We start from the raw sequence: 27,976 nt of genomic DNA on the forward strand, positions 1-27,976 counted from the left end.
TGACCAATAAACATTTGAAACCCCATTGCTGCTGCTTAAATTCCGATCAGCCACAACATTAAAACCATCTGCCTAATATTGTGTAGGTCCCCTTCGTGCCGCCAAAACAATGCCAACCCGCATCTTAGAATAGCATTCTGAGATGTTATTTTTCTCACCACAATTGTACAGAATGGTTATCTGAGTTACCATAGACCTTGTCAGTTCAAATCAGTCTGGCCATTCTCTGTTGTCTCAAAGCACAAATCTAAATAATTGCTTCTGCTCGTATTATTCTCATTCATAATTTGCTTTGGATAGAGGTGTCTGCTAAAAAAACAAGACATACACTGCATGGCCAAAAAAAAGTCACATACTCTAATATTTCGTTGGACCGCCTTTAGCTTTGATTACGGCGCGCATTCATCGTGACATTGTTTTGACAACCTTAAACAAAGTCACAACATTTATTTCCATCCAGAGTTGCATTAATTTTTGGCCAAGATCTTGTTTTGATGACAGGAGAGTCGAACCACTCCGTAAAGTCTTCTCCAGCACACCCCAAAAACTTTCAATGGGGTTAAGGTCACAACTCTGTGGTGGCCAATTCATGTGCGAAAATGATTCCTCATGTTCCCTGAACCACTCTTTCAAAATTTGAGCCTGATGAATCTTAGCATTGTCATCCTGGAATATGCCTGTGCCATCAGGGAAGAAAAAATCCATTGATGGGATAACCTGGTCATTCAGTACATTCAGGTAGTCAGCTGACTTCATTTTATTGCTGCATAATGTAGCCTAGACCTAACCAAGTGAAGCACCCCAGATCATAACACTGCCTCCAGAGGCTTGTACAGTGGGCACTATGCATGATGGGTGCATCGCTTCACGCACTTCCCTTCTTACTCTGACATGCCCATTGCTTTGGAATAGGGTAAATCAGACCACATGATTTTCTTCCATTGCGCCACAGTCTAATCTTTATTCTCCCAAGCAAATTCGTCATTTTATCTGATTAGCTTCACTAACAAGTGGCTTTCTTGTGGCCACACAGCTGTTTAGTCCAAATCCTGCGAGTTCTCATCATATTGTGCGTGTGGAAATGCTCTTACTTTCACTATTAAACATAGCCATGAGTTCTACTGACGATTTTTTACGATGTGACTTCAAGTGTTTTAGTGATCTCCGATCACGATCATTCAAGATTTTTTCTGACCACATGTCTTCCGCGAAGCTGATGGATCACCACTATCCTTCCAGGTTTTAATAATGCGGTGGGCAATTCTTAACCCAACTCCAGTGATTTCAGCAATTTCCTTAGTTGTTTTCTTTGCTTGATGCAGGCCAATAATTTGCCCCTTCTGAAACACAGTAACATCTTTTCTACGACCACAGGATACGTCTTCTGATGGTTGTTTATGAAATGAGAAGCTACACACTGCATTAGTTAGGGTTAAAAGAACTGATGCCAGCTGAAACATATTAATCATTGCAATAATGAACTTATGAACTTAAGTCTCTGATTATGTAAATCCAAATGCTTATTTTTTTTTGGGTGGGTGTAAATACATGTTAAAACAACAAATTGACTATATATTTTATTTATTTTTACAGCTGTCAGTCAATACAATTTTTAATCGCAATTGCATCATTTTTCATAGTTAATCGCGATTAATCGCAGATTTTGAAAGTGCTGAAATTTGACACTATATATGCTTATTTTCTTGTCAAAATACATTTATTTCCTTTTTAGGAAACAAAGCAAAACAATATGTAAGAATATAATGCTTTATTAACATAAAATAAAATAGCACTAATTAAAGTAACATTAAACGTTTCCCAAAGTCTAAGTGGGAGGTTGACTAATTAAAATCACTGGTCCCCCCACAGGTTGCATATTCATTGCAATGTGCATTAAATCTCTTAAACCCTCATCCTCCGCAATATTAATCACCTGGCAAACTGTTGCTATCCACTTTGCTACAGCAATCGTGAAGCTGCATTCATGATTCACATGAGGGTGTCAATGCCAGCATCAAGCGCTGCTTTGACGTCCACATGAAAAGCGCAACAGACAACGTCTCATTCTGCGTTTTTGTGATATTTAAGTCTTGACCTGCTTCTGTGGTAATTAAATTGTGCCTTACAGAGGCTGCAAAATACTTGCTTTCTGTCACAAGTCCCATCTGGGCATGTTTTTTTTACATACAAATAGCGTTAAGAGGTCCTTTCCCATCACTGTTTCGTGTGTTGTGCTTTGTGCATCAGTGCAATGACTCGGGGCGGACACATTTCAAAGGTTCCACCCTAGTCCCATCAGTGTTTTTTGCTGGTTTATGACTTATTAACAGTAAATGCGGTAATTGCGATTAAGAAAAATGTATGTGTTAAACTTTAATTAATCACATGCGTTAACGCGTTAATTTTGAAAGCTCTATTTATTATATATAAAATGTCATTGATTGTCTTTTGACAAATAAAAGTTAATTGTACTACAAAAACATACGGATTGTTTCAGAACTCAAACTGCGAAACAAAAAAAAATGCATTTATGAAACCAAGCTGCGAAAACAACTCGTTCTCTTTCTAACATTCGTTTGGTATCTCACTATGGGAATTCGCCTCAGGCGTATCCAACACTGGAAGCATTGACACCACGTCTGTCAGCTGACAGACCAATCACAGCAGTGATTAGGGAGCCCCACCTCCCTATATAAGACACTCAATAGACGAGCCATTCAGGTATGTCGCAGAGCGCGGCTTTTTTCTTTTGCGATTATATTCACAGTCGAAGTGAATATACTTTTCTGCTGTGTCGATACTGTTTCTCCGGGTACAAATCAGCACGTCAAGGTGGGTTTATGCATTTTTTTCGGTAGAGTTAAAAACGGTTATAGCTGGAGCCTGGGTAGTTCAGCGAGTATTGATGCCGACTACCACCACTTGAGTCACAAATTTGAATCCAGGGCATGCTGAGTGACTCCAGCCAGGTCTCCTAAGCAACCAAATTGGCCCGGTTGCTAGGGAGGGTAGAGTGCCGGGGTGCCGGATGTGGCATTGTGGGAGGAGGTCTGCATCATTGCGGATCTCAACCTGTGCACGTCAAGAGGAGCCGTCCAGAGCTGTGGCCGCAGCATGGGTCTTGGCGTCATGGGCGAATGGGCTCTTTGGGTGGGTTTGTCAGCTTTGTCTGAGAGAGAGAAGACGGACTTCCTAGATGCCCCGGTGGAAAACTAAGTTTCGTGTTCCACAGCTCTTACAAAAAGAGTTTAAGGAGAGTGTTGGCACCAGTTCCCCCAAGTGCCTCTCAGTTTGCATTTCCTCTCTCCACCCACGGGGTCAGAAAAGAGAGAGGAGGAGAGTTTGCACGAAAATAAATACAAAAATAAAACGATTCTCTGTGCATCCAGACAGTGGCCCTAGGGCACAGCAATGTGACAATAAACATAAAAAGCTCCCAAGTAATGTCCAATTTAGAGCTGCAATCTCCAGCTCCGCCACTAGATGGTGCCGCAGCACCATTGGTGAGCGAGAGCAACAGCGGGCCCCTCTCTGCTTGTTATCGCCTGCAATTTGCTGTAAAACCACCTCTCTTCAACATGGAGTCAGCTCAGATTTTGGAGGAAGAAATAGCCAATTTGCTGAGCTACAAGGATGGTGCCGGTGGAAGTCAGCTGTCAAGGTTTTTACTCCAGGTATTTAGTCATCCCCAAGAGAGGGGTAGGTCTCCGTCCCATTCTGGATTTGCGGAACCTCAACAAACACCTCAGAAGGTACAAATTCAAAATGCTCACACTCAAAACACTCTCTCAATTTGTTCATCCCAGAGACTGTTTTGCCTCAGTTGATCTGAAAGACGCATATTTTCACATTGCCGTTTACCAATCACACAGAAAATTCCTAAGGTTTGCTTATCAGGGAGTAGCCTACAAACTTTTGACAGTGCCTTTCGGGCTGTCATTAGCACAGAGAGTGTCATGCAAGTGTGTGAAAGCAGTGCTAACTGCGCTGAGATTAACGGGTTTCAGAGTATCCGCTTAACTATACGATCTACTGTTCTGTGCTCCATCGCGGCAGCAAGCAGAGATAGATATGAGAGCACTGGTGTCTCATTTAGAGAGCATTGGTTTCAAAATAAACGAGACAAAGAGCTGTCTGATGCCCTCGCAGGAAATAATATATCTGGGTCTCAGATTAAACTCCGATCTGTATTGAGCGTTTCTGTCAGAGGAGTGCATCGGATCGATTTGCAGCTGTTTGTCCTTTACAGAGAGGGAAAAAAGTCTCATTCAGACTGTGTCTACACCTACTGGGTCTGATGGCCTCAACGGCGTCAGTCATTCCATTGGTACTACTGCGAATGAGAGAGTTTCAGCACTGGATAGCAATGCAGCATTTGTGTCCTCGCAGTCACTTAAATCGCAGGGTGACAGTGACGTCAGAGGGGATGCTTGCTCTGTCACTGGAGAATCCCCGCTTTCCTTCACAGGGGAATCCCTTTGGGGGCAGTCTCTCTGAAGAAAGTGTTGATGACAGACGCATCTCTCACAGGTTGGGGCAGGGTGTGCGAAGGCAGAATAGTGAATGGGGTTTGGCCTGTGTCACTACGCGACGCGCACATAAACTTTCTGGAGTTACTAACCACCATGCCCTAGTCAGATCGGACAACAAGACAACAGTGGCATACATAAACAGACAAGGGAGCATGCATTCACAGCGACTTCACAGCCATGCACAAAAGCTGACTGTGTGGAGCGGTGTGCGCGCGCTCTCATTGCAGGCGACGCACGTTCCAGGAGTGAGGAATACAGGGGCGGATCTCCTCTCCAGGGGGAATCCTCTGTACGGAGAGGGGAAGCTTCACCCTCAGGTGGTGAGTCAGCTGTGGGAGAGATACGGGCAAGCTGCCGTAGATCTCTTCGCATAGCACTAAAACGCTCATTGCCCTATGTTCTTCTCTCTGATGAGAGATGGTTCTCCTATGGGTGTGGATGCTCTAGCGCATCCGTGGCCATAAGCGCTACTTGACACATTTTCCCTTCTGAGTTTAATCATTTCAACTCTAAGTAGAGTAAGAGAATACAGTCACTCAGTCATACTGATCACCCTGTACTGGCCGGGAAAACTGTGGCTGGTAGAAATAATACAACTCTTGTACGGTCAGCCTTGGCGCCTCCCACTGTGCAGGGACTTGCTTTCGCAAGCACGGGGGAAATATTTCACCCGAACCGGACCAAGTAGCTCTTTGGGCTTGGCCCGTGAGAGGCTAAATTTGAGTGTCATGGGTTTACCCCCAAGGGTGATTGGAACGATTCAGAGCGTGAGGGCTGCCTCAACGCAATCCGCATACAATCGGAAATGGAGTGTGTTTGAGAAGTGGTGTGCACACAGACATTTGTTCCATTTTTATGTTCATGGCAGATGTTTTGTGTTTTCTTCAGGAACTTTTGGATAAAGGTTTTCTACCGTCAAGGTTTATCTCCCTGCCATATTGGTCAAAACTGCTAGTTCCGTCATGGGATCTGTCCGTGGTTCTGAAGGCGCTTTCTCAGCCTCCCTTTGAGCCACTTGAAAGTATGGAATTGAAGCTCCTTTCACTAAAGGCAGCTTTGTTACTGGCTCTGATGACCGCGAAGCAAGTTTACTGAAGTCCATGCTTTGTCGGTACATCACTATTGGAGGTGCTTTGCGGTGGATTTGTCGAGAGTGTCTCTTAAAATGAATCCAGCCTTTGTGTCTAAGGTGAGCGACTCTGCGCTCAGCTGTAAGCCGGTGGACTTGCTGGCTTTTCACCAGCTGCTGTTTTCCTCATCGGAGGACGAGCGGCTTAATTGTCTGTGTTCAGTTCGTACTCTACGTTTGTACGTGGAGAGAACCAAGGTACTGAGGAAGAATAATCAGCTTTTTGTTTCTTGGGCTGACTCTTATAAAGGCAGACCCATATCATGACAGCACCTGTCTCATTGGGTAGTGGAAGCTATTCTATTAAGCTATAACAGTCTGGGGTTGTAACCTCTGGAGGGCTTGAGAGCTCATTCTTCCAGAGGCATGGCTACCTAGTGGGCGCTGTTTAAGGGCATTTCAGTCCAGGACATTTGTTCAGCTGCAAATTGCCTCACACTTTTGTCTGATTTTACAGACTGGATGTTACAAAGCCATCATTGGCTCATTCAGTCCTTGGTGTGGGTAGTCAATCTGCTGATGTGTAAAAAAAATAATTATTATATATATATATATATATATATATATATATATATATATATATATATACACATACACACACACACACACACTGGTGGCCAAACGTTGGGAATAATGTACAGATTTTGTTGTTTCTGAAGGAAATTGGTACTTTAATTCACCAAAGTGGCATTCAACTGATCTTAAAGTATAGTCAGGACATTACTGATGTAAAAAACAGCACCATCACTATTTGAAAAAAGTCATTTTTGATCAAATCTAGACAGGCCCCATTTCCATCAGCCATCACTCCAACTCCTTATCCTAAAGTAATCATGCTATACTGCTAATTTGGTACCAGAAAATCACTTGCCATTATATCAAACGCAGCTGGAAGCTATTTGGTTCATTAAATGAAGCTTAACATTGTGTTTGTTTTTGAGTTGCCACAGTATGCAATAGACTGGCATGTCTTAAGGTCAATATTAGGTCAAACAATGGCAAAAAAGAAACAGCTTTCTCTAAAAACTTGTCAGTCAAACATTGTTTTGAGGAATGAAGGCTATACAATGCTTGAAATTGCCAAAAAACTGAAGATTTCATACAAAGGTGTACACTACAGTCTTCAAAGACAAAGAACAACTGGCTCTAACAAGGACAGAAAGAGATGTGGAAGGCCAGATGTACAACTAATCAAGAGGATAAGTACATCAGAGTCTCTAGTTTGAGAAATAGACATCTCACATGTCCTCAGCTGACAGCTTCATTGAATTCTACCCACTCAACACCGGTTTCATGTACAACAGTAAAGAGAAGACTGAGGGGTGCAGGCCTCATGGGAAGAATTGCAAAGAAAAGCTCTTTTGAAACAGAAGAACAAAAAGAAAAGGTTAGAGTGGGCAAAGAAACTTTGGACAACAGATAATTGGAAAAGAGTGTTATGGATCTTAACCCCACTGAGATTTTGTGGGATCAGATAGACCGTAAGGTGCATGAGAAGTGCCCGATAAGACAGCCACATCTATGGCAAGTGCTACAGGAAGCGTGGGGTGAAATGTTACCAGAGTATCTGGACAAATTGACAGCTAGAATGCCAAGGATCAGCAAAGCTGTCATTGCTGCATGTGGAGGATTTTTTGATGATAACTCTTTGAAGTAGTTTAAGAAGTTCTGAACATTTTTTTTCAAATTGTATGTTATTAATGTCCTGACTATACATTGTGATCAGTTGAATGCCAGATTGGTGATTAAAAGTACCAAATTCTTTCCACAAGATCAAAATCTGTACATTATTCCAAACTTTTGGCCGCCAGTGTATATTTACACACACAAATCAACAATAACACAGTGAAGCACAAGTGTGTTCTCAACTTCCTCCACATTGTTTGTGCTCTGCGCTTGATGTTACTGCATTTGTCCTTAATCTGTGCATTGGGAGCTTATTATTAGTAGTAGTAGTAGCAGTAGTAGTAGTAGTAACTGTCAATTGCATGACAAAGTTGGTCACATGAAGTCAATACGGCAACGCCCATGAGGGGGCAGAGTGCTCCATGTAAATAATATTTAAAAAAACTAAACATAACTGTAAACACAGAGACTGTGGTAAAGACTTTCTTTCATTCCCACACCTGTTGTTTGTATTGTTCCATGGCATCCTCTAGGGCAGCTAAGAAGTCAGTATTTTCTTGTTCTATTTGCTGTATCTGGGCTTGGAGCTGGGAAATGTAGTCCTCTCTGTCGCCACTCCAATCTGTTTTCACATGGTCGGGGTCCTTTGGCACAAATAAATGCCACTGCCGTGAGAATTGTGTAAACATTCACAAAGTATGCATAGTGACATTAAGGCATTTCAGAATTTGAACTAGTTTTTTTTACATTTTCTCCAGAAAAGATGAGTGGTGCTTGCCCATTAAAAACCGGCCACCACAATGCTGGAGTCCTCTGGCCCAAGTCAAAAGAACATACCTCCCAAGACTCTTTCATACACTTGCTCCAGGATATGGCTCGACAATTTTAAGTTTTATCACTTAGAGAAGTAATAACACACCACTCCTCTAAAAGCCACATGATTTAGGGGCTCTTTAGCACAAACAGTGAGGGACAAGTTACATGACAAAGACTAATACTTCAGGTTAGGGGGTTGCTCAAATCAAATCAACTCTGTTTTCCAAGTATGACTAATAGTAATACTGCAAGTAGGGCTGCACGATTATAACAAAAAAATCATAACAGTCAAATTTTTCAATTTATACTGCAAAGGCGATTATGGAAATTTAGATTAATAGAAGTTGTGGAGCAACATTGTGTGGAGTAAATGAAAGCCATCTTCTTTATGTAGGCTACACATCCAAAACAAGCTGAGAGCTATGTCTCTAAATGACTTTATTGCTGTTTTATGAATCAGTACATTAAAACATGAAGATGAAAATCTTCACATTTTTAATAAATTACACAGAAACTGACATGTCTGTGATAGTCTGTAACTTTTCAAGATTAGTTAATTATGGCAGCTGTAAATGTAATCTTATTTATTTACTCAATTGTGCAGCCCAAGCCCTAACTGCAAGCGCTATTAATTTTATATCAAGGTATATAATCATTACCCTTAAAAAGTATTTACACAAAAATAACTTTCCAAAAGGAGCTACCTGCAGCATACCTGGTTATTCAATGCTGCGCGTCCCTTTTTGAGTGCTGTACTGTCCTCAGTAGAGCTGCTTTCTATGCCGCTGTCCAGCCCTGATGCTGAGGTAAGGCCGCTACGCTCCTCCTCTACAGCGCAAAGCCACTCTTTCACCCGCAGGAGCTGACCTGCATTCAAAGTCCCTTCCCCCTGCAGTTCTGTAAAAAGCCTGTAGGCTGAATCCGTGCATGTCCTGTAGTGAGTGCTCTCTGCTTGCAGCTTGCTCATGTCCAATTCAAGGGGTCGAAGCCTCTTTTGAGGGTCAGAGCGAGTGATGATGCGGGTTTCAGAGCGTTGGCGGTTTTCAAGGGCTCGTCTTAGTGCCTTGATTTGAAGTTCAAGGCCCTCGACGCGGTCTGGCTCCCCCCGGCAGTTGACCGTGGCCTGGTTCTGGATGTTACGAGCCCGCTTGGCATAATTAAGTGTATTTAGACTCTCATCAAAGTCTGAAGAGGAGGGGCTTATGCAAGCAATCATGAGTGTTTTGGCATTGCCTCCAAGAGAATCCTTTAAGATCCTGACAACAATAAGGAATGCATGTAAGTCACTAAGTAATTCAGCTTGACAAATTTGAAAGCTTTTAAAAGGTTAAAGGAATATTCCGGGTTCAATACAAGTTAAGCTCAATCGACAGCATTGTGGCATAATACTGATTACCACAAAAATAAATGAAGACTTGCCCCTCCTTTTCTTTAAAAAAAAAAAAGTAAAAATCTGGGTTTCAATGAAGTGAATTTCAGAAGTATAGCCACAAGACTTAAGCAATATGCGTGTTAACATGATTTTAGTGTGATAACCTTTTCTGTGTAAATTTATAGCCAATTTTACAACTTAATGTCAACAAACCCTAAAATGAACTATAAACAACTTTACAGCACAAATAATACCTGAGTTTTATCTTAAGTATACATGCAAGTGCTTTTATAAAAATAATAAGCTTCACATTTCTGCCTTTAAAACCTCCAAAAATTGTCGCCATTCACTTCCATTGTAAATGCCTCACTGTAACCTCGATTTTTGTTATTGAAGGAATGTTACAAGCACTTGTTTCTTTACAGGCTGATATGACACAGTGATTAACAAGAAAAAAATTAAATAGCACTTAATGTCAAAAGGCTGCTAACCCCTGGCCTAATCTATATGGTCAAGAGTTGAGCAATGTAGTAAAAATCTGAAATAGCGTAAAGAAATATACAGCTGTGTCTCATTTTTATATGTCACACATGCTACTTTTTGATTATTCTTATGAAAATTGCATTACTTACTTTCTAGTTATTTTACGAATAAGCCAAAAAGGTTAGAGTTAGACTATTTTTGAAAGCACACTGTAACTAACATTAAGCAAAATGAGCAAAGCAATCTGTACCTGGTGATTTTGGAATCCCTATATGGGATATGGGTGCCTTTTCTTTTAGGGTCCCCAAGAGCTCCAATTACATTTCCAAGAGCAAGAAGTCCACTGTTGATCTGAATGCTTTCTTTGAGCCGCTCACCGGTGTTGCCGGTTTTGAGAATGCGTTCTGATCCAGCCAGGTCTACAAAATGAAATTTGGAAGAGAGGATCTGCAAAGTTCCACTCGCTGCTCGAGAACCTCCACGCCTCTGTTCCATAAGCACAGTGAATATGGTGTGGGAACGACTGGATTGGGGGTTCATCTGTGTGGCCCCTGTGTGACGGGCTGTCTTGCCTGACTCTAAGAGACTCAGAACCTCATCAAGTCCCTCCACTTCACATTCCTTCACACCGCAAAGCACTGCAAATAAACACAAAAGATGTCTGTGTTTTCCTGAATAAGCTTTAATTCTAAAGGACTTGATGAAAAATCCCTTTTCTTTGGGATACATTCTTGTTATATACTGGAAAAGCATGCTTTTGCAGAAAAATTTTCCTTAGGGATATTGTAGGAGGCTAGTGACATGAAATTTCAAGCAGTTTTAGCAGTGTGGAGTGGTGTGACGTAAAAATCATCAAAAACGTTTTCCCCCAATTATTCTGTAATTTGTATACGTTTTTTTTTTTTTTTAATGTAATAGGAGATTAGTTGACATGAATTCTACCATGAATTGGTGAACATTGAAAGTTGATTTAAAGGGGTGAAAAAGAGTGAAATAGTGGCCAGGACCCAAGATATCCACTTCTCCTTACAGTATATGTACACTACAATAGTTCAAAGTTTGGAAACATTATAAAATTTTGTTTGTGAAAGAAAATAATAAATGTATTTATCGCGGATGCTTTAAATTGATCAACAATTACGGTAAAGACATGTATAATGTTTAAAATGACTATGTCATTGTTTACAAGAGAAACTTGGGCCGTTCACAAACCAAAACAGTCCAAAACAATTTCAAAAGAATATTAAAAAAATAAACATTTCCAAATAATAATAATTAAAAAAAAACTATGTAAACAATGATTCGCTTCCTGACTCCTCCTCCACGTGACACGTGACCTTACCAACGAGCTTACATCATCCCCCTTATGAGCGCACGTCAAAGAGATGTACAGAAGCGAACATTTGTAGTTAAAGTATATAAGTATTGTTTTGTTTCTAAAAATAATCAATCATTTGCGTTCAGAAGAACTTTAATTGTCGACTGGAGTCGTGTGGATTATTTTGATGCATCCTAAATATACATTTTGGACGGTCAAATAATGGAGTACATTCACCTGTATTGTTTAGAGGAGGAGGACTGAAATGAAACCCTAAAAGTCTTAAATTCTGTTTTGATGAAGAAAGAAATTCAGATACATCTTGGATGGCCTGAGGGTGAGTAAATTATCAGCAAATTTTCATTTTTGGGTGAACTATTCCTTTAAATAAATGCTCTTCAAACTTTGTTCATTTAAGAATCCCACATTTGCAGCAATGACACCTTAGGCATTCTAGCAGTCAGTTTATTCTCGATCTTCATAACATTATGTGTTCTGCAGCACTCAAATATGTAATTAGCTTGTAGGGCTCTTCTCATGGATTTCCCAAACAAATATTTTCTAACAACAGCTCAAAACCTCAAACTTTTATTCATCCACCCATAATAATATTTTTTAAATTATTATTATTATTTTATCATTTACTACTCAATCTTTTTAAGTTATTTTGCACATTCTCCCCTTTTCTTCTTTTTGCCAGTTTAAAATGTGGCTTTTTCTTTTAAAGTCTGCCTAAAACTCTAACATCCCAGATTGTTCTCTTTACCGCTGCAGATGAAACTGGTGTTTGGCATGTGCTGCTCAATAAATCTGCCAGTTTAAGACCTGTGAGGGGTCTGTTTCTCAAACATTAGTCTCTGGTGTACAGTACTCGTCCTCTTGTTTTGCACCTGGGCCGTCCACTTCATTCTCAAGACAGAAGTGAATAGCCTTCATCTCTCAAAAGAACAACAGACTGATGCATTTCTAGAGGGATTTGTTTCTTTTTGGCCATTTTTTTTTTTAAAACCAAGTGAGCTCAACACTTTAGCATCTGTGTTCTAACAAAAAAAGAAAAATAAATGTTTCTTGAGTACCACATTAGGACAGTTTCTTCAGAATTACGTGACACATTATTTTCATAGCAGACTGGAGTATTGACTGCTGAAAATGGGACTTTGACATCAGATATTTGCAGCATTACATATGTTTAAGATAGTGTTTTTGATCAATTCAATGCATTTAAAGAAATGTCTTCTTGTTTCAAAGCTTCTGAACGGAAGTGTAAATTATATGTAAATGTTAACCTGAAATCTTCATATTGAATAAAAAATGGTGCATGACATAGGAAGTTCATGATTATATGGCAACAACATAGGAGCATTCCATAAGAAGCTTCTTAGCCATCTTGCATCAGTTCTTCTCACGCAACTTACCTATGTGGCCCCTTTCATCCTCTCGAATATGTATGTCTTTACTGGCTGTCTCAACCTCCAAAAGGTCTCTGAAGACCTCTTTGTAAACCTCAATGTACGACACTCGGACAGAGAAGTCAGTGAGGTCATTCTCATCCAGCAGTTTGAAGATCTCGGCCACAGCTCTGGGAATGATGCCCTGTTCGTCATCCCTAAAAGCGGCTGTGGCCAAAAAACCAACAGCAGGTTAATGAATAACTCTGTGAGGCAGAATGCTTAAAAGCAAGATCTCAGATGGCAAGGGATGCGGTGGCAACTGAACCGGGGGAGGTGTTGCTGGCAGCACAAACGGGTAAACTCATGGAAGCATTTAAACAAGACACAGACAAGCCTTTCCAAACCTTGTGAATCATGTCTAGTGTAGATGAAGCCCAGCTGATAAGATGTTATAAGCAACTCCAGAAAGGCACAATTTTGATATATTTTCTAAACACATCAGCTGTCATAATTCAATGCACTTCCACATATATCCTCCTGAGGCCCCGCGTCCACATGCGTGGACATTACGTTTTGGCTTCGCTATAGGCTATGCATAATTTTATTTAAACCAATTGATCTCAGTTCAGGAGACTCTAGGCTATCATTAAAGGGTTAAACTTTCAATGCACTGAGTCATGTGACAAAACAACAAGGCGATGATCTCAGCTGAGATGATCTTTGGGAGAAACGGCAACAAAACTCCATCTGGTTGAGTCAAAACAGTATAATCTCTAGTTTCATCCAATATTCCATTTTGAAAACGTCATCGATTTATTGTGAAATGGCTCGTTGTTAAACACAATGACCATGTACATGGACTATAGGCTCATTTTCATTCAAATATCCTATATTTACTGTGCACATTAAGAATCAATGGATGCATCCAAAACCTGAAATATTTTGCTTTCAGAGGCTGTATATGGAGTTAGGATGAAAATAAGGTGCATTTCAAACTGTTCTGAGACAGCAGACAGACAGCACACTGGAGGTTAAGTCATTTCCTAATTAGGGAGCAAGGGAGCATCCTATAGCTTTCCTATGCAGCCAAGTACATTCACTCCTAACATTCAGCCAAAAGTTCAGTTTCAGGCTGCAGATGATGTTTGGACCACTCAACATGTTTGGCAGACATGGGACAGTGAAAATCAGTACATAGATTCAGAATTTTTAATGCTAAATTTTATTTTAACATGGTTGGCAGTGATTGGATGATGCTGGCCATTACTTTGAATCAGAATTAATTATGCTAATTGCTGATGTAATTGACTTGAATAACCAACACTCCTGGAAACATATTAAAACAATTTGATCAAAAAAATCTGACTTTCTATAGCTTGGTATTATTTAAAATTTCACAACTTAGTGGAACATTAGGAAAACTACTTTTTGTGTGCATGTTTCTTAGGAGCTACTAGTTACAAATCAAAAAGGGAAATGAAAAATGCACACAGCAGTCACGCTCAGGTCTCAGGAGGATATAACTTACAAAAAACAATACATAAAAGACTTACAAATGTTGGCTTCTCCAATGGTGTAGGTTTTGCCCGAGCCTGTCTGCCCATAGGCGAAAACAGTGGCATTGAAACCATGAAAGAAGGCCTCAATGAGGGGCTGAACGCAGTCAGTATACACCTCCTCCTGGCTAGAACTCTCCTCAAAAACAAAGTCACAGTGAAAGTGGCGGTCATTGCCCAAGGTGACCCTCCTCTCTTCTGGGTCTGCAGTGATGCAACGCTCATGGTTATGCAAAATCTCTTTGGGGAGCAGTGGACGCACCCGGACGGCCACCTGTACAGCCGTTTCCTCTACCTTACTCTGCCCAACTCCTTTGGGAGACATAGCTGAGCTGATTATCAGTCCCTCATTCCTTTATAGATCTGTCATGCGATTTTGGTCATCTGACTGCCACTGCATTAAAATGTATACATTTAAGGATTAAACAGAGTATAGGACAAAAAGTGTTCTCTACCAACCTATATTTTAATATAATATTAATGTGTAGCATTTATTTTCCACAAAAACAATAACACCTGATAATCGCAATACAAAATAGGCTAATACAAAAATTATAAACATAAAAAAGTGGTCCTCTGTATTAGGACAAAAAGTAAATGTAAACAAAACAAGAGACAGCTAGTTAAACAAAACTAGAAACAAAAACATGGTTATTCTTCATTCTTTAGAACAATAATAACATAAAATAGTTTATATATATATATATATATATATATATATATATATATATATATATATATATTAGTCAGTACTAAAACAGAAATTTAAGCATTTTAAAATAAGAGAAAACGCATGCTAGAAAAAACTAAGGATAATATGACATTTAATATGTTTTTGGGAACACTTTAACGAATTATTTACAGAACACATGTCTTTTAAATTATCATGAAATGTTATTGAAAGGTTTTGTAACAGTGGTAACTGATGTTACAGTCTAAAAAGACCATATCGAGCTCACAAATTCTACTTTTGTGACGAACCCATCAAATTACAAAAAGAAAATAATCACAAACTACGAGACAACAAATAACATAATCGCAAACCACTACGGGTCAATAATAAAGTACCATACGAGACAATAAAAACAAACTACCATCAATAAAAACAATCGAAACAACGACATGACTATCACAAATTACGAGACAAATCCCAAACCGCAAGAACTTTCGGTGCTCGCAGTCCAAACTTGTTTGAGAACAAAAAAAGCTTTTTGCTTTTTTTTTATTTTTTATCAACAGTAGTTTCGCAACAGAAACATGTAAAGTAGGCTACTAGTAAACAAAGTGTTCCTAGCAGAAACTAAATATATTTTTAGAAAAATAGGCGACGAGATGCAGAAAACCTCTACGAGTTCTTCACGATAAATATGTTGAACTTTTCCCTAAACTCAGATCAACCGAACTGCTACAAATGTTAGCCTGCTAGCAAACTCTTTAAAAGTTGCCGAGAGGTTTTTATCTTTTTAAAGATCCACTGCACGTAATCGTCGCAACGCTTAGAGAAAAATGCATGCAAATATTAAAACACACATCGCAAATGCATTTGCACTCAAACGCTACTTTTATGGTGTACATTTTTAGGGGTTTTTCATAACTTTCAAACTTACTGTTGTTTCCGGGTCCATCAATCTGAGTCCGCAGGGCACATCGCATTCCCATTCCCAATCCAGAGCCCATTCCCTGGATTGAGAGCAGCCCACGACGAGTTTAGGGATGCAGTGATGTCATTCAGTCGGCTCCCCAAATGCCTGAATAAAACAGTCTGTCTCCAGTCAGTTTGCTGTAGTGTTTTATGTCATCACTCAAGACAAATTGTCTTTAATATCTTACAAACTAAACCTTTGTGTGTTTCATACACAAGTAAAGAGTTAACTTGTGTACCAATGTAATAAATGGGTTTAATAAAAATAAAAAAAATAAATAAATAAAACATGAGGGTGTAAATCCCTCACAATATCAATATGTTTCTTAGTTGGGTCAAAAAGCCTACTTGTTAGATTAACGCTCATGAAACTGGATAGGCCATATAGCTATCAGTGAAGTAACATCAGTCGTATTATTTGAACAATATTAGGGTATTTGACAGATAGCATGTAGGCCTACTTAAACCTTTATAGCATCAAGCTTTTAGGTTAAAATCTATTAAAACACCCAGAGTCAGTGGAGTAAATATCTTCTCGCAAATGTCCTCCTTTGGTAATTCACTTGGCTTTTACATTTGAGTAATAGCCACATTCTCAGCCTTTTATTCTCATCTGCTGTTTATCTATTTGAAAAATGTCTTTCATAACATTACAAAGTCAGCTCATTTTGTTGTCTTGTGTATTTGCATGTCAGTCATTTTTTTTTTTTTTTTTTTAACTGTTATCCATTCCCAAATGGTCAAAAAATAAAAAGGCTTATTTATTTAATTGTTATTTTTTAAATTATTATTATTATTATTTGGAGACCACGGCAACACAGTACACATACAGTAATAACACTGTTATAAGAATAAGACTGTGCAAGTAATATGAAAGTATTGTGAATATCATATTACACAAGGTCAGAACAAGGATTAGAGTGGCAGTTCTTTCAAATGTTATTACAACCCTTCAAATGTAACAGAACACATGTGTTTTGTCATAAACAGGGTACAACAGGGCTAAAGGCACACACATTAAGGAAAATTTGCTTTTTTTTTTTTTTTTTTTTGGTCACAATATTTTATCAAGATCGATTTCTTTTTATTGAATATTGATGGAGCACACTTGGGGTAAACTACCACCCCCAACCCACGCTGAACAAATTTTGGGACGGTTTTTATTTAAAATCCAGGGCCGATTTCTCTTCCCAGTCCGCCCCTGCTTGAGGTAAAAGGCCCCAAGGGGGGTTATAGTGATATTGTGTAGATCTAGGTGCAGGGGCAGACTGGGACTAAAAAATGGCCCTGGACTTTCTGGCCCAGAGTGGCCCACCAAACCCGGTCTGCAATACACCACACCATCACACACAGGCTCATTGATATTATTTTCCGGTACAATTTCTCATTTTTGTGTTGAAAAAAAAAAAAAAGAAATTTCTATTGACTGCGGGCCCAACCATTGCAAAAATAGTTATGTTAAAACAAATAAAATCACGACAAATGTGATGAGTGGATTTTTTAAAAAGAAAGCACTAAAATAAGCACTTTATAGCTCAGACAAATAACATGTCCAAAAACTTTTTTCCCCAACATACAGATGTTAGGTTAAAATGTACAAGAAAGTACACGGGAAAGTGTTTATTTTAGGTGTTGTGACAAGTCAGCATTTCTTCAAAGTTTTTAAAGACCTTAATCACCTTTCAACTTTTTTCTAGAAGTGCAAATAAACTATTCTCTTAGTTAATATGAGGATGTGGAAACAAGTACAATAATAATGTATTATATATATATATATATATATATATATATATATATATATATATATATATATATATATATATATATACAAGTAGTTAGATGAAGAAAGTGTCACAGCAGGACACTGATGGCAATGCTTAAAATGTCATGTTAATTACCCACATAACTATGTGTAAATGTTTATTATAAAAAATCAGTGAAAACAAATTTGGCTAGAATATGTACATATATAAATATAAACAAATATAAATATATGTAAAACAAAATAAACATACCTTTTAAAGTGTAGCTCTCTGCAGATATTTTGCAGATTAATTGCTCATATTTTCCCTCTGTATGAGTTTGTTGCGTCTTTATATCAGCAGTGTTTTAATTCCTTGCTCAGATTATTCTTGAGAAAAAGTGAAAAGCCCAATGCTTTGACAAGAGCTGTTTCTGCTATCCTTTAAACAAAATAAGCCTCAAATAGCCACAAAATAATCTTTTTCATGACTTATTTTCTGCAGTTTTATCAGGCATGAGCATTATTCAGCTCCCAGCAATGCTTTGCGGTATGAATAAATTATGCAAATGACTATGTACTGCTCATAGCTTTACTGTTTGCCAATTTTTTTTTTATGCTACTGTAATTGTATTTGTTGTAATATACAACTTTTTCTCATTTTGTGTTTATTCAGAGCTCATCTTATACTTAATATTTTGTCTTGGTTAATGGTTGTAATGGTTGTCACCATTACTGTGATTTGTATGTCAAATAATGAGGTCCATGCAAGGTATGGTGATGATACTCAAATGGAAAAGTTCAACGATGAGGAAGTAATTTCGATTAAATCAATAAAAAAGTTGATTGGCTTTACATTCCACAGTTTTTGAATATTCACTCTGTAATGAGGTCCGCGTGGGCATGTTGGAGCCCAGGATGGCTACCTATATCGCCTGTAGTACGGGTCGGTTCTTGCACAGCATCAGGTGGCCCAAATTACCCTATTGCTCACCGGGAAAATGCTCGGTGCTCCCGACGGCCAGTCCGCCTTGTATATGTGCAATATAATGTGCAAAATTTGCCAACTAATGCAAATCATTTTGATACAGCAACATGCTTTTTTAAGTAACAAATGAAGATAATGCTTTCTCAAAATAACTACTTCAGAAAAGGGTGCACAATTTCCTGTTAATTTCAAACACATTTGGCATTTTATAACATCTAAAGTATTCTTTAAACAATCTCATTCAATTGTGATCGCATCAGTCAATGTCAGCCCATTTCGAACATTTTTCAAAACAAACCTATTCATCCACTTAAGAAAAACAGTGTGTTTTATGGGGGCCTCTAGCCCCTGCAACAGGGGGGCTTTTTACCCCAAATACTATCCTTTCACTTATTAGACAGTTGATTGATTTAATGACCTTGATCAAAACTGAAAAAAAAATTATATATATATATATATATATATATATATATATATATATATATATATATATATATATATATATATATTGTCTCAAAATAAAAGTGTTAATTCCAGGTATTCACATTAGCTAAATAAATTTGCAACATTTAAATAAATAAATAAATAAATATTAGATCAAATTGCCTCAAAACCAAACATCACACACAAAGATCTCATTAATCAGGAAAAAATTGCAGTGCATAGTGACAGGTGTTTAGGAAAGTACTGTGGTAGTCTTTGTTGCTATTCAGTGTTTTGGGAGAAAATCAAACCAAATGTGCCTTTTAACCCATTTGTTACCCATAAATACATTTTCATCCTCTACCTTCTTCACTAGTTCTTATACTAATTAATGCCATCATCACAGATCAACGTCATCTTGAAAGCTGGAATGCTCTGGATGATCTGTCAATCAAAGGCAAATGAAGTTCACGGTGAATGGATCCTGGTCACAGAGGCAGACTGTGATTTGTTGTCAGTACTGGTAACTTTACAACAACAAAATCACTAGTCTTCCATGGTGCCCAAAAATAACAGAATCTCCAATGTGAAACACAGCTGAAACAATACACAACAGAAGTCATTTGTGATTATGAATTCTACGAATACACTCTAGTCTAAAAAGTGGTTACATGTGGTTGTTACTTTGTTGCTAGAATAATTAAACTCACTGAGCACTTTATTAGGAACACTATGGTCCTAATGCAGTGCCTGACATGGTCTTCTGCTGTTATAGCCCATCCGCTTCAAGGTTTGACGTGTTGTACATTCTGAGATGCTATTCTGCTCACCACAATTGTACAGAGTGGTTATCTGAGTTACCATAGCATTTCTGTCAGTTTGAACCAGTCTGGCCATTCTCCGTTGACCTCTCTTATCAACAAGGCGTTACCATCCGCAGAACTGCCGCCCACTGGATGTTTTTTGTTTTTAAAACCATTCTGAGTAAACTCTAGAGACTGTTGTCTGTGAAAATCCCAGGAGATCAGCAGTTACAGAAATACTCAAACCAGCCCATCTGGCACCAACAATCATGCCACGGACGAAATCATTGAGATCACGTATTTTCCCCATTCTGATGGTTGGTGTGAACATTAACTGAAGCTCCTGACCCGTATCTGCATGATTTTATGCATTGCACTGCTGCCACACGTTTGGTTGATTAGATAATTGCATGAAAAAGTAGATGTACAGGTGTTCCTAATAAAGTGCTTAGAAATAAAGTGTTAATTTCAAAAACATTTTAGGTTACCTGACAAAACATGTTTTACAGTGTAATATAATAATAAAAAATAAAAAATAGGAGTAGTTGATCATCAGTCACATGGATTTGAAAATTTTTAGATAAAAAAAAAAAAATCGAAAAAAAAAAATGTCTCTAGTTAATAATGTCAAGCCATTGACTCCCCATGCCCTTTCCAGACAAAGTCTCTTCTGTCCATATCCATCTTTATATCCACAGGTTATCAAATGACTCCTCATTACTCAAGCCTTTTAGACTGAACCTTTATTACATTTCAATGTTGGCAACCAGTTTGTTAAATGTGGTTGCAGAGGGGCTGCCCTAATAAAAGATTTACCTGCTATCTGAAAACAGTTGTGCTGCATAACATTAACTCTTGCCTGGAGGTCAAACATTTTTATTTGACCATTTGAGATCAGTTGTCATATCTGACTGCACCTATAAAAACACCATCCATTTGTAACTGTTTGATGTAATCCATCCATCCATCCATCCATCCACCCTTCCATCCATGCATTCAGGCATCTCATAAAAAGGTCCCTTTTACTGCAGGATAGCCAATCAGCCTCTTGGGAGATATAAGAATTGAATAGTAATGCATCATTCAAATAAAAATGTAAAACTGTCCTCCAGTTGCAAAGAATATCTTACATTTTGTACAGTTTCCACTGAAGCAGTGTGGGTAAAAGCGGATGTAGTAGATGGTCTTGTCCTTGTGTGGTTTGAATAGACATAAACGGTCATAATAAGCACTTGGTTGACTTGCCACTCATGAACCATTTTCACAACCACTCGGAAATGAGGAGGCAGACAATATAAACAACAGAAATATTGTTTGGAAAAATTGTTCCACTGTTAAAATAAAAATAGGACTACCTTTTTCAGCAGAATAACTTAATTACTCTGTTTTGTGGGGAGAATAAATAGACTCTCTATAGCCAGTTACAGTATGCTTTAGTAAGTGGCAGATGTAAGAATCGGGAGAAAATTCACAGATCATATTTTCAGGGAATTATCAATGCTCTACAAGGTGTTAATTCCTTATTTGATGGTAATTTGATTCATTATTGTATGACACATTTTTGTAATGCAGCATTTGCTAAACGAATAGACATTATTTTGCCAAATGAATCACTTTCTCTCCTTCACAGTTATTTGCCTTTGCTTACAGTAGCAATGTATCCTCTTTAAACATCCACACTAGGTTTTACTAATTGAATATTGCTTTCTTTTTATTATGTTTATCTTAGCTCTGAAACCATAAATGAAACTTGAATTGAAAATGAAATGAAGGAAATGACATATACGGCTCCAATAAACATCAATAACAACTCTGGGGAAAACAGAAAACAAAATTAATATTCAGTTGGGGGTGCATTTATTGTAATAGCATTTATTTAAAAATCACACCTGTAAGGTGGGGCAGTATTCTCTCGTCTACTGTAATTTGATTTTGATGCCTCATCAAGCAAGCATGTTACTCACAGAGTGTGACAGAAAAGTCTAATGTGCTGCTTTATTCATATTTATTTTATTAATTTCTACCTCCCTGAGCAATGAACTGAAATGCATGGCAAAAATATGACATTTTGTAGTCTCTTTTATTCTCCTGAACGGTTCACTCACTTACACAGAAACATAAAATATCACACTCGCATAAACACAGATAATGCGGCTGTACTGCTTGTATAATTTTGTTAAAATTTAGTTATAATATAGTTAGTTGTTTGATAGGAGGCTATTGAAGCTCAAGGAGAAACTAATCAGAGGTTGATCATGCAATAAAAATCTCATATAGTCAAGTAGTGTGGATGCATAATAAAAACAAACATCTATACCCTTGTTAAGGGCATAATGTTCCCAGATCATTAACAAGTTTACTAATCCAAATGCTGACCCGTCTATGTTGTTTGTATCGTTTTGGATGCAAACAACACAATGAAATTAAAGGGAAGCATTTATCATACCATTTCTTATTGTATGTCATAATGCCAGTAATTACATAATAAATGTTAATATGCAGGTCAAACCATCTAAGGTTGTTGTAACCATCTACCCTGAAAATTATGACTACAACAGTAGAATGATTTTAAAAATTGTATATGTTAAGGAGTTCCTTTGGTACTTACTATATAACAGCAGATAAAATCATTGCTTTTTAACAGAAGAATGATTAAAAAAAATTATGTTCATGGTTATGCACAACAAATCGTAATTGCCATAGAAATATAGTTTTCACAAATATCTTCAATATTTGTATTATCAGTGGTGTCTTGCAGTGACATCCAAAAACCACTGAAATGTAGTATTGCTTTCAATAGACATGGAGGAATCAGAATCGCTCAATAATGTATCAAAATACCTTTTTTTTTTTTTTTTTTTTTGGTAACATGGACTACAGTGTTCTTGCAACTTCTGTTTTATAAAAATTACATGGCAGCAATATTGCAGTTTTGGTTTGTAAGCTAGTTACTATTTTTTTTTCTTACTAATGCTACAAAAGTCTGGTCGTATTGCATGAGTCATTTTGTATACCTTCATCTGAGTGAGGAGAGGTGAGAACCACTCTTCTCATTTGGGTGTCACCTTTGCTACAAGACTCCAAGTGTAGCATCAGTGAGTTCTCCAAACACAGGTCTCCTCATTAAGGCCTCTTGCTGGGTAACACACCAGATATGACCCTGAAATAAACCCTGTGACACTGGTGTGATCATATTATAAGACAATTTTGTGAGTTAACCTTATTTGGTGTTCTAACTCTGTTTATCTATTGGATAGTTTTCATACTGCCTTCAACTCAAGAGATGAAACGCAGAAATATGGAAATGGTAGTAAATTGACGGCCCATTATTGTCATTAAATTACAAACGTTGCCCAAATGTAGGCTGTCCAGTCATCCAAGGTTGTTTAATGTTCTTAGCATGCAACTAGTAGCAAAAATGTTTCAATGTAAATGCAATAACAGATACTAGCGCAAGCACCAAGCCTTCATTACGCCCCCTTGTACATATGACATTCCTTATGAGAAGAGGTCATTTCTGCAGCCATCTATTGAATCCTTTCAGTAGCACCTGGGTCCATGAAAAGCTAGATCAAATAGTGTCCTTGCACCCTGATGCCCGTAGGGACGATAGGGCAAGCTTGGGGACTCATCCAGACCTGATTATAATGGCACATCAAATGTGTCTCTGAATGGGTCCTCTTTGTGCACATTCTATCAAGTTTTGATCTCCTTTTTTCTAAGGCTGTGTGGGGCTTCAAAAGGCCTGCTCCCTTCAAAAGAAGGTCCCTTCAAAGTTGTGTGTACATTCATGGCAATACCATATGTGAAGCCACATATTTTCTAATCACTTGTCTGTCTGTTGCTGTCATGTTAGCTGAACGCCAGGGAAAATAAATGCATGAGAGCAAACTTAAAACATTGCTGTCAGGCAATTACGGCTATCTGGCTATCTATCTTATGGCTGTTTGCATAGATACAGATAGATTTAATAAACTAAAAAGTAGCCAATAGTTACCATGCATATTTATTAAATAAATGTAACAAGTTTAAGATTTGTTCAAATTTGCCAGCTATGGTCACAGCCTAAAAGAGAAGCAGTATTCTAATGTAACTGAACATTTAAAAAATGTGTCATAGCACCTAATAATTCGGATTTTTTTTATTATAATTTTTGTTATTGTTATTAGTTTGATCTATTATTGAACTATGGTGATAAAACACAAGACAGTGAAACAGACTTGTTCTTGAATGTGTACAGGACCTCTCTGAAATATCCTAGAATGAAAAGGCCTTCAACAGATGAACTGTCACCCCCACAGTATGCTTTTTATAAACCTAATAAGAAATAAAGCAAAATTCTGTTTAAAGACATTAACAATGGTGATCACAGACACAAACTGCAGAACAAAAACTGTTCAACATTCCCATAAAAAAAGGAAGAATGACATATAAAAATTCAAACTTACGCATAGGCTATCATTGGGAAGTGACCAAATATATATATATATATATATATATATATATATATATATATATATATATATATATATATATATATAATAACACAAGCAAAGCAAAATAATAGAGGTTTAAATTCACCAAATTGACAAAACTCACAATCTGTGCAATGGGATAGACAAAGAGGACGATGGATATTGAAATCTTAAACACTTAGCCTATTTGCAACTCAACATCTGTAACACACTGAAAAGTTTCAAACAGAGAAAGAACAAGAGGATGAAAAACAATATCACTGAATTATAGCCCTTGATTTAATCTCCAGCTACCATGACATTTTCCACAGATTTTCTTTACAACAAAGAACAGAAACCAAGAATGAAAAAGCACGATTAATGTAATAAATGATGAAAACTACCTGTTGCTTCGTCCAGTCATGTCTTCGGCACTCACTCCCACGCTAACACACACAGATGACATTTTATCAACATGGTTACAAACAGAGAAAATGTGAAAGCTACACACTGTGAAAACGATGTCTTGCTCCATCGGTTCCTCTTCTCAGCAGTAGCTTTTCATCTCCAGCACAACAGTGCTTCTTTGGTGTTGTCTTATCTCTGTATAATGTCTCAGCGTGTTTCGGCATCGTTCAGCACCATGTGCTGTGAACAGCTCTAGTTTTCATTCTGCAAGAGCTTCTTAAAGGCGAGGTCAGTTCCACCGACAGGTGGCCCGTCAAATTCATGAACGTCAGTGACGTCACCGCGATTGGGACGCGGGGAAAAAACGTCGATGACGTCACCGCGATTAGGATAATGGCAAAAATGTATATGTATATATATATATATATATATATATATATATATAAAATTATACTTCAGAATATTCATGCTATATTATAATGCATAGTGTATATGAAAAATACATTACAAAATGTATAATACAATATAATGTAAATAACATGGATTGTTTTATATTATTTATCCTATTATTTTATATTTTATAATAATAATATTGTTAGAAAATCATAATTAAAGGCACGATATAATTAATCATCTAAATTACTTCCCAGTTTTCTACAAAGGATCAATAACTGATCCAAATAGTGACCTAATTGTATGATGTATCATAAAGGCTACAATCAAACAATGTATAAGTTCACTATCAAGGCCCTTGTCTGAAATGAACAATACATAGCAAGTTATTTGTGAATAACATGTTTTTTTGAGGGCCCAAAATTGGGTATTTACCACCCTTCTACTGTTACCAACAAATTACTTCCCTGATTACTAATTGAGCAATCAGTAGTGGTCTTGAAGTTTGTTTTATTTCTTGATTATTTTAATACTATTAATACTGGGAAAGATTCCAAGAGGATTGCGCTCAAGTATTAAACAGGCCCACTTTAATCTACCACTATAATCCACTAATTGCCTTTATGCCCCAAATGGTTTCTCATGTTCATTTTCATTAATTCCATCAGATTATGGAGAAGTTTTTCACCCCTTCTTGTAAAAAAATAAACTTAAAGTATATTTATATCTGCATATAAATGCATTGATGCAGTGTTTGTAAAAAAACACTCTTAAATAGGCATATAAGAAAATCTTATAGAATAATTAACAACAAGCCTTAACTCAGTTAACTCACTACATTAACTCAAGTCCTACACAGATACAACACCTCTTATCCACACATATACAGTCCTGTTACAAAATGAAACTCAGAAAGCAAGGGCAGTCACCAGCATGCATTGGAGTTCCTCTCCCCTTCCCTTTTGTTTGGTGCCCAGAGGTAACCAGGGCAACCAGCATCAGAAAGCAACCAGTACTGTAAGACATGTTTGCAAGTGACTGTTAGTCTATCTAAACATGGATGTGTCTTATGGCATCCTTGCGGAAAATAAATGAAAATAAATGAAACAAAAAAATTATATGAACAATTGTCAACATTATATGGTGCTAGAGCCCTCTGCAGTCTGTGCTTGCATGACAATGCATGACAAATAGGGACAGCAAAAGATTGTGTGCAATAATTGTATGTAAACATAAACATTTGAAGAGGGAAATACAAGTGCTGTCAGTGTCAGAGTCTGTTTCGAGTAGATCAAGCGATGCAACAATTTTTGCAGTCTAGTCATGTTCCTTAGCAACAGAAATCTGTCATTTTGATGGCTAATCATCCAAGCAATCCCTCATTGGACCTTTTAGACAAACCAAATGCTGCATTTGGAGAGTTTGATTTGCTGACAATTTATTGAACTGATGTGTGCAGGATTTTCCTAAGATGTTTTTTTAGTCACTCGGTCACAATAATACTCTGATTGGGTACAGTGACTTGTCACTTGGCACTTTTGTAGGACCATGAAAAAGATGCTTTGGTAAACATTGCAAAAAACAGTGCTTGAAAAGTGCACTCAGTAATATTTTGTTTATGTAGTGATTTCCCATTGTTTTGGAACTATACTGACACCTTGCAGTGTTGATGCTGCATCATGTAAAAGCAATCCTTTTTTGTTATTGGTGCCATTAAAAAATACACTGCAGTCAGCCATGATTAATTTACTCTGTGAGCAAAAGTGTACAATAATAGGGGGATTATCAAGATAAAACATGTAGTATTCGGCTGGTCACGTGATTTCAACACTGTAACGCAGCCCTGTTCCATGTAAAGTAACTGATATCACTGGAGTCTTCATCTCTGCACCCCCAGATCATCACCGATCCTCCACCTGGTCATCTAGTGGTTAAACGGAGACCTGGAGAGGCCTTCGAGCCACAGTGTCTCACCCCACTGTGAAATTTGGTGGAGGATCGGTGATGATCTGGGGGTGCTTCAGCAAGGCTGGAGTCGGGCAGATTCATCTTTGTGAAGGACGCATGAATCAATCCACGTAGCCTACAAGGTTATCCTGGAAGAAAACTTGCTTCCTTCTTTTCTGACAATGTTCCCTAACTCTGAGGATTGATTTTTCCAGTAGGACAATGCTCCATGCCACACAGCCAGTTCAATCAAGGTGTGGATGGAGGACCACCGGATCAAGACCCTATCATGACCAGCCCAATTTTTGGGAAAGGGGTCATAATATTTCATTACAACAAATTACACAATGCATAATAGCAGTTCAAATTAATGCACAGATAAATAAAAAAAGTATATTCAATGTAGGGATGCCACGGTGTGAGTTTTTGATGGTTAGATTATGGTTAGATTAGCCTACTAGAAAAAAATTGCGGTTAACCGGTTTTACAATTATTTGCAATTGCTTTGTTTTTTTTTATTATGCAACAGCACTGATGCAAAAAAATGCATATCATATAACAGTTGTCTAAACGTCTAAGTGGATGTTGCTTACAGCAGGCAATTTAAAGTCTGATCATGACAAAACTTCACATTTATTGTTCAATGCAGTGAATCTGTACAGAAGCAATGCTTTAAATAATGAGGACGATTTAAGACGCAACTTTTCAAGTTTACACGATGATAGTAACACACAAATGTACCGCACGTTTTCAGCACGCTTAAAGTGGAATCTTTATTTAATCACTTTAAAATCTAAAAATATTAAACTTACTAGCTTGTTGTTGGATGAATAGTGGAGCATCCTGTCCCATTTGTTGGATGTGTTTCTATGACATCTGTCTGCTTGTTTTACATCCGTCGTCTTCATTCAGTCATTTAAATGCTGCCAAACAGTATTTTTAAGTCACTTTTTT

At 37.7% G+C, this 27,976-nt stretch overlaps 1 protein-coding gene across 3 annotated transcripts in view; it reads right to left on the minus strand.

The window, feature by feature from the left end:
* The window catches only part of kif7 (kinesin family member 7), a 34,334-nt gene extending 18,353 nt beyond the window's left edge, over positions 1–15,981 (minus strand). The window contains exons 1-6 of one of the 3 annotated variants that reach the window (XM_051650282.1): positions 15,831–15,981; positions 14,221–14,617; positions 12,692–12,892; positions 10,209–10,596; positions 8,819–9,359; positions 7,788–7,931 (exon numbers count right to left, since the gene is read on the minus strand). In XM_051650282.1, the coding sequence (XP_051506242.1) occupies positions 7,788–7,931; positions 8,819–9,359; positions 10,209–10,596; positions 12,692–12,892; positions 14,221–14,548 (1,602 nt within the window). In that variant the 5' untranslated portion in view covers positions 14,549–14,617; positions 15,831–15,981. Of the gene's footprint in view, positions 1–7,787; positions 7,932–8,818; positions 9,360–10,208; positions 10,597–12,691; positions 12,893–14,220; positions 14,618–15,317; positions 15,335–15,830 lie in introns of those variants that run through there. The other 2 variants (XM_051650289.1, XM_051650297.1) reach the window with 2 other exon arrangements.
* Positions 15,982–27,976: the final 11,995 nt, after the last annotated feature.

This window comes from Myxocyprinus asiaticus, chromosome 2 (genome assembly GCF_019703515.2).
Source record: "Myxocyprinus asiaticus isolate MX2 ecotype Aquarium Trade chromosome 2, UBuf_Myxa_2, whole genome shotgun sequence".
In the NCBI taxonomy this organism is placed as follows: Eukaryota; Metazoa; Chordata; class Actinopteri; order Cypriniformes; family Catostomidae; genus Myxocyprinus; species Myxocyprinus asiaticus.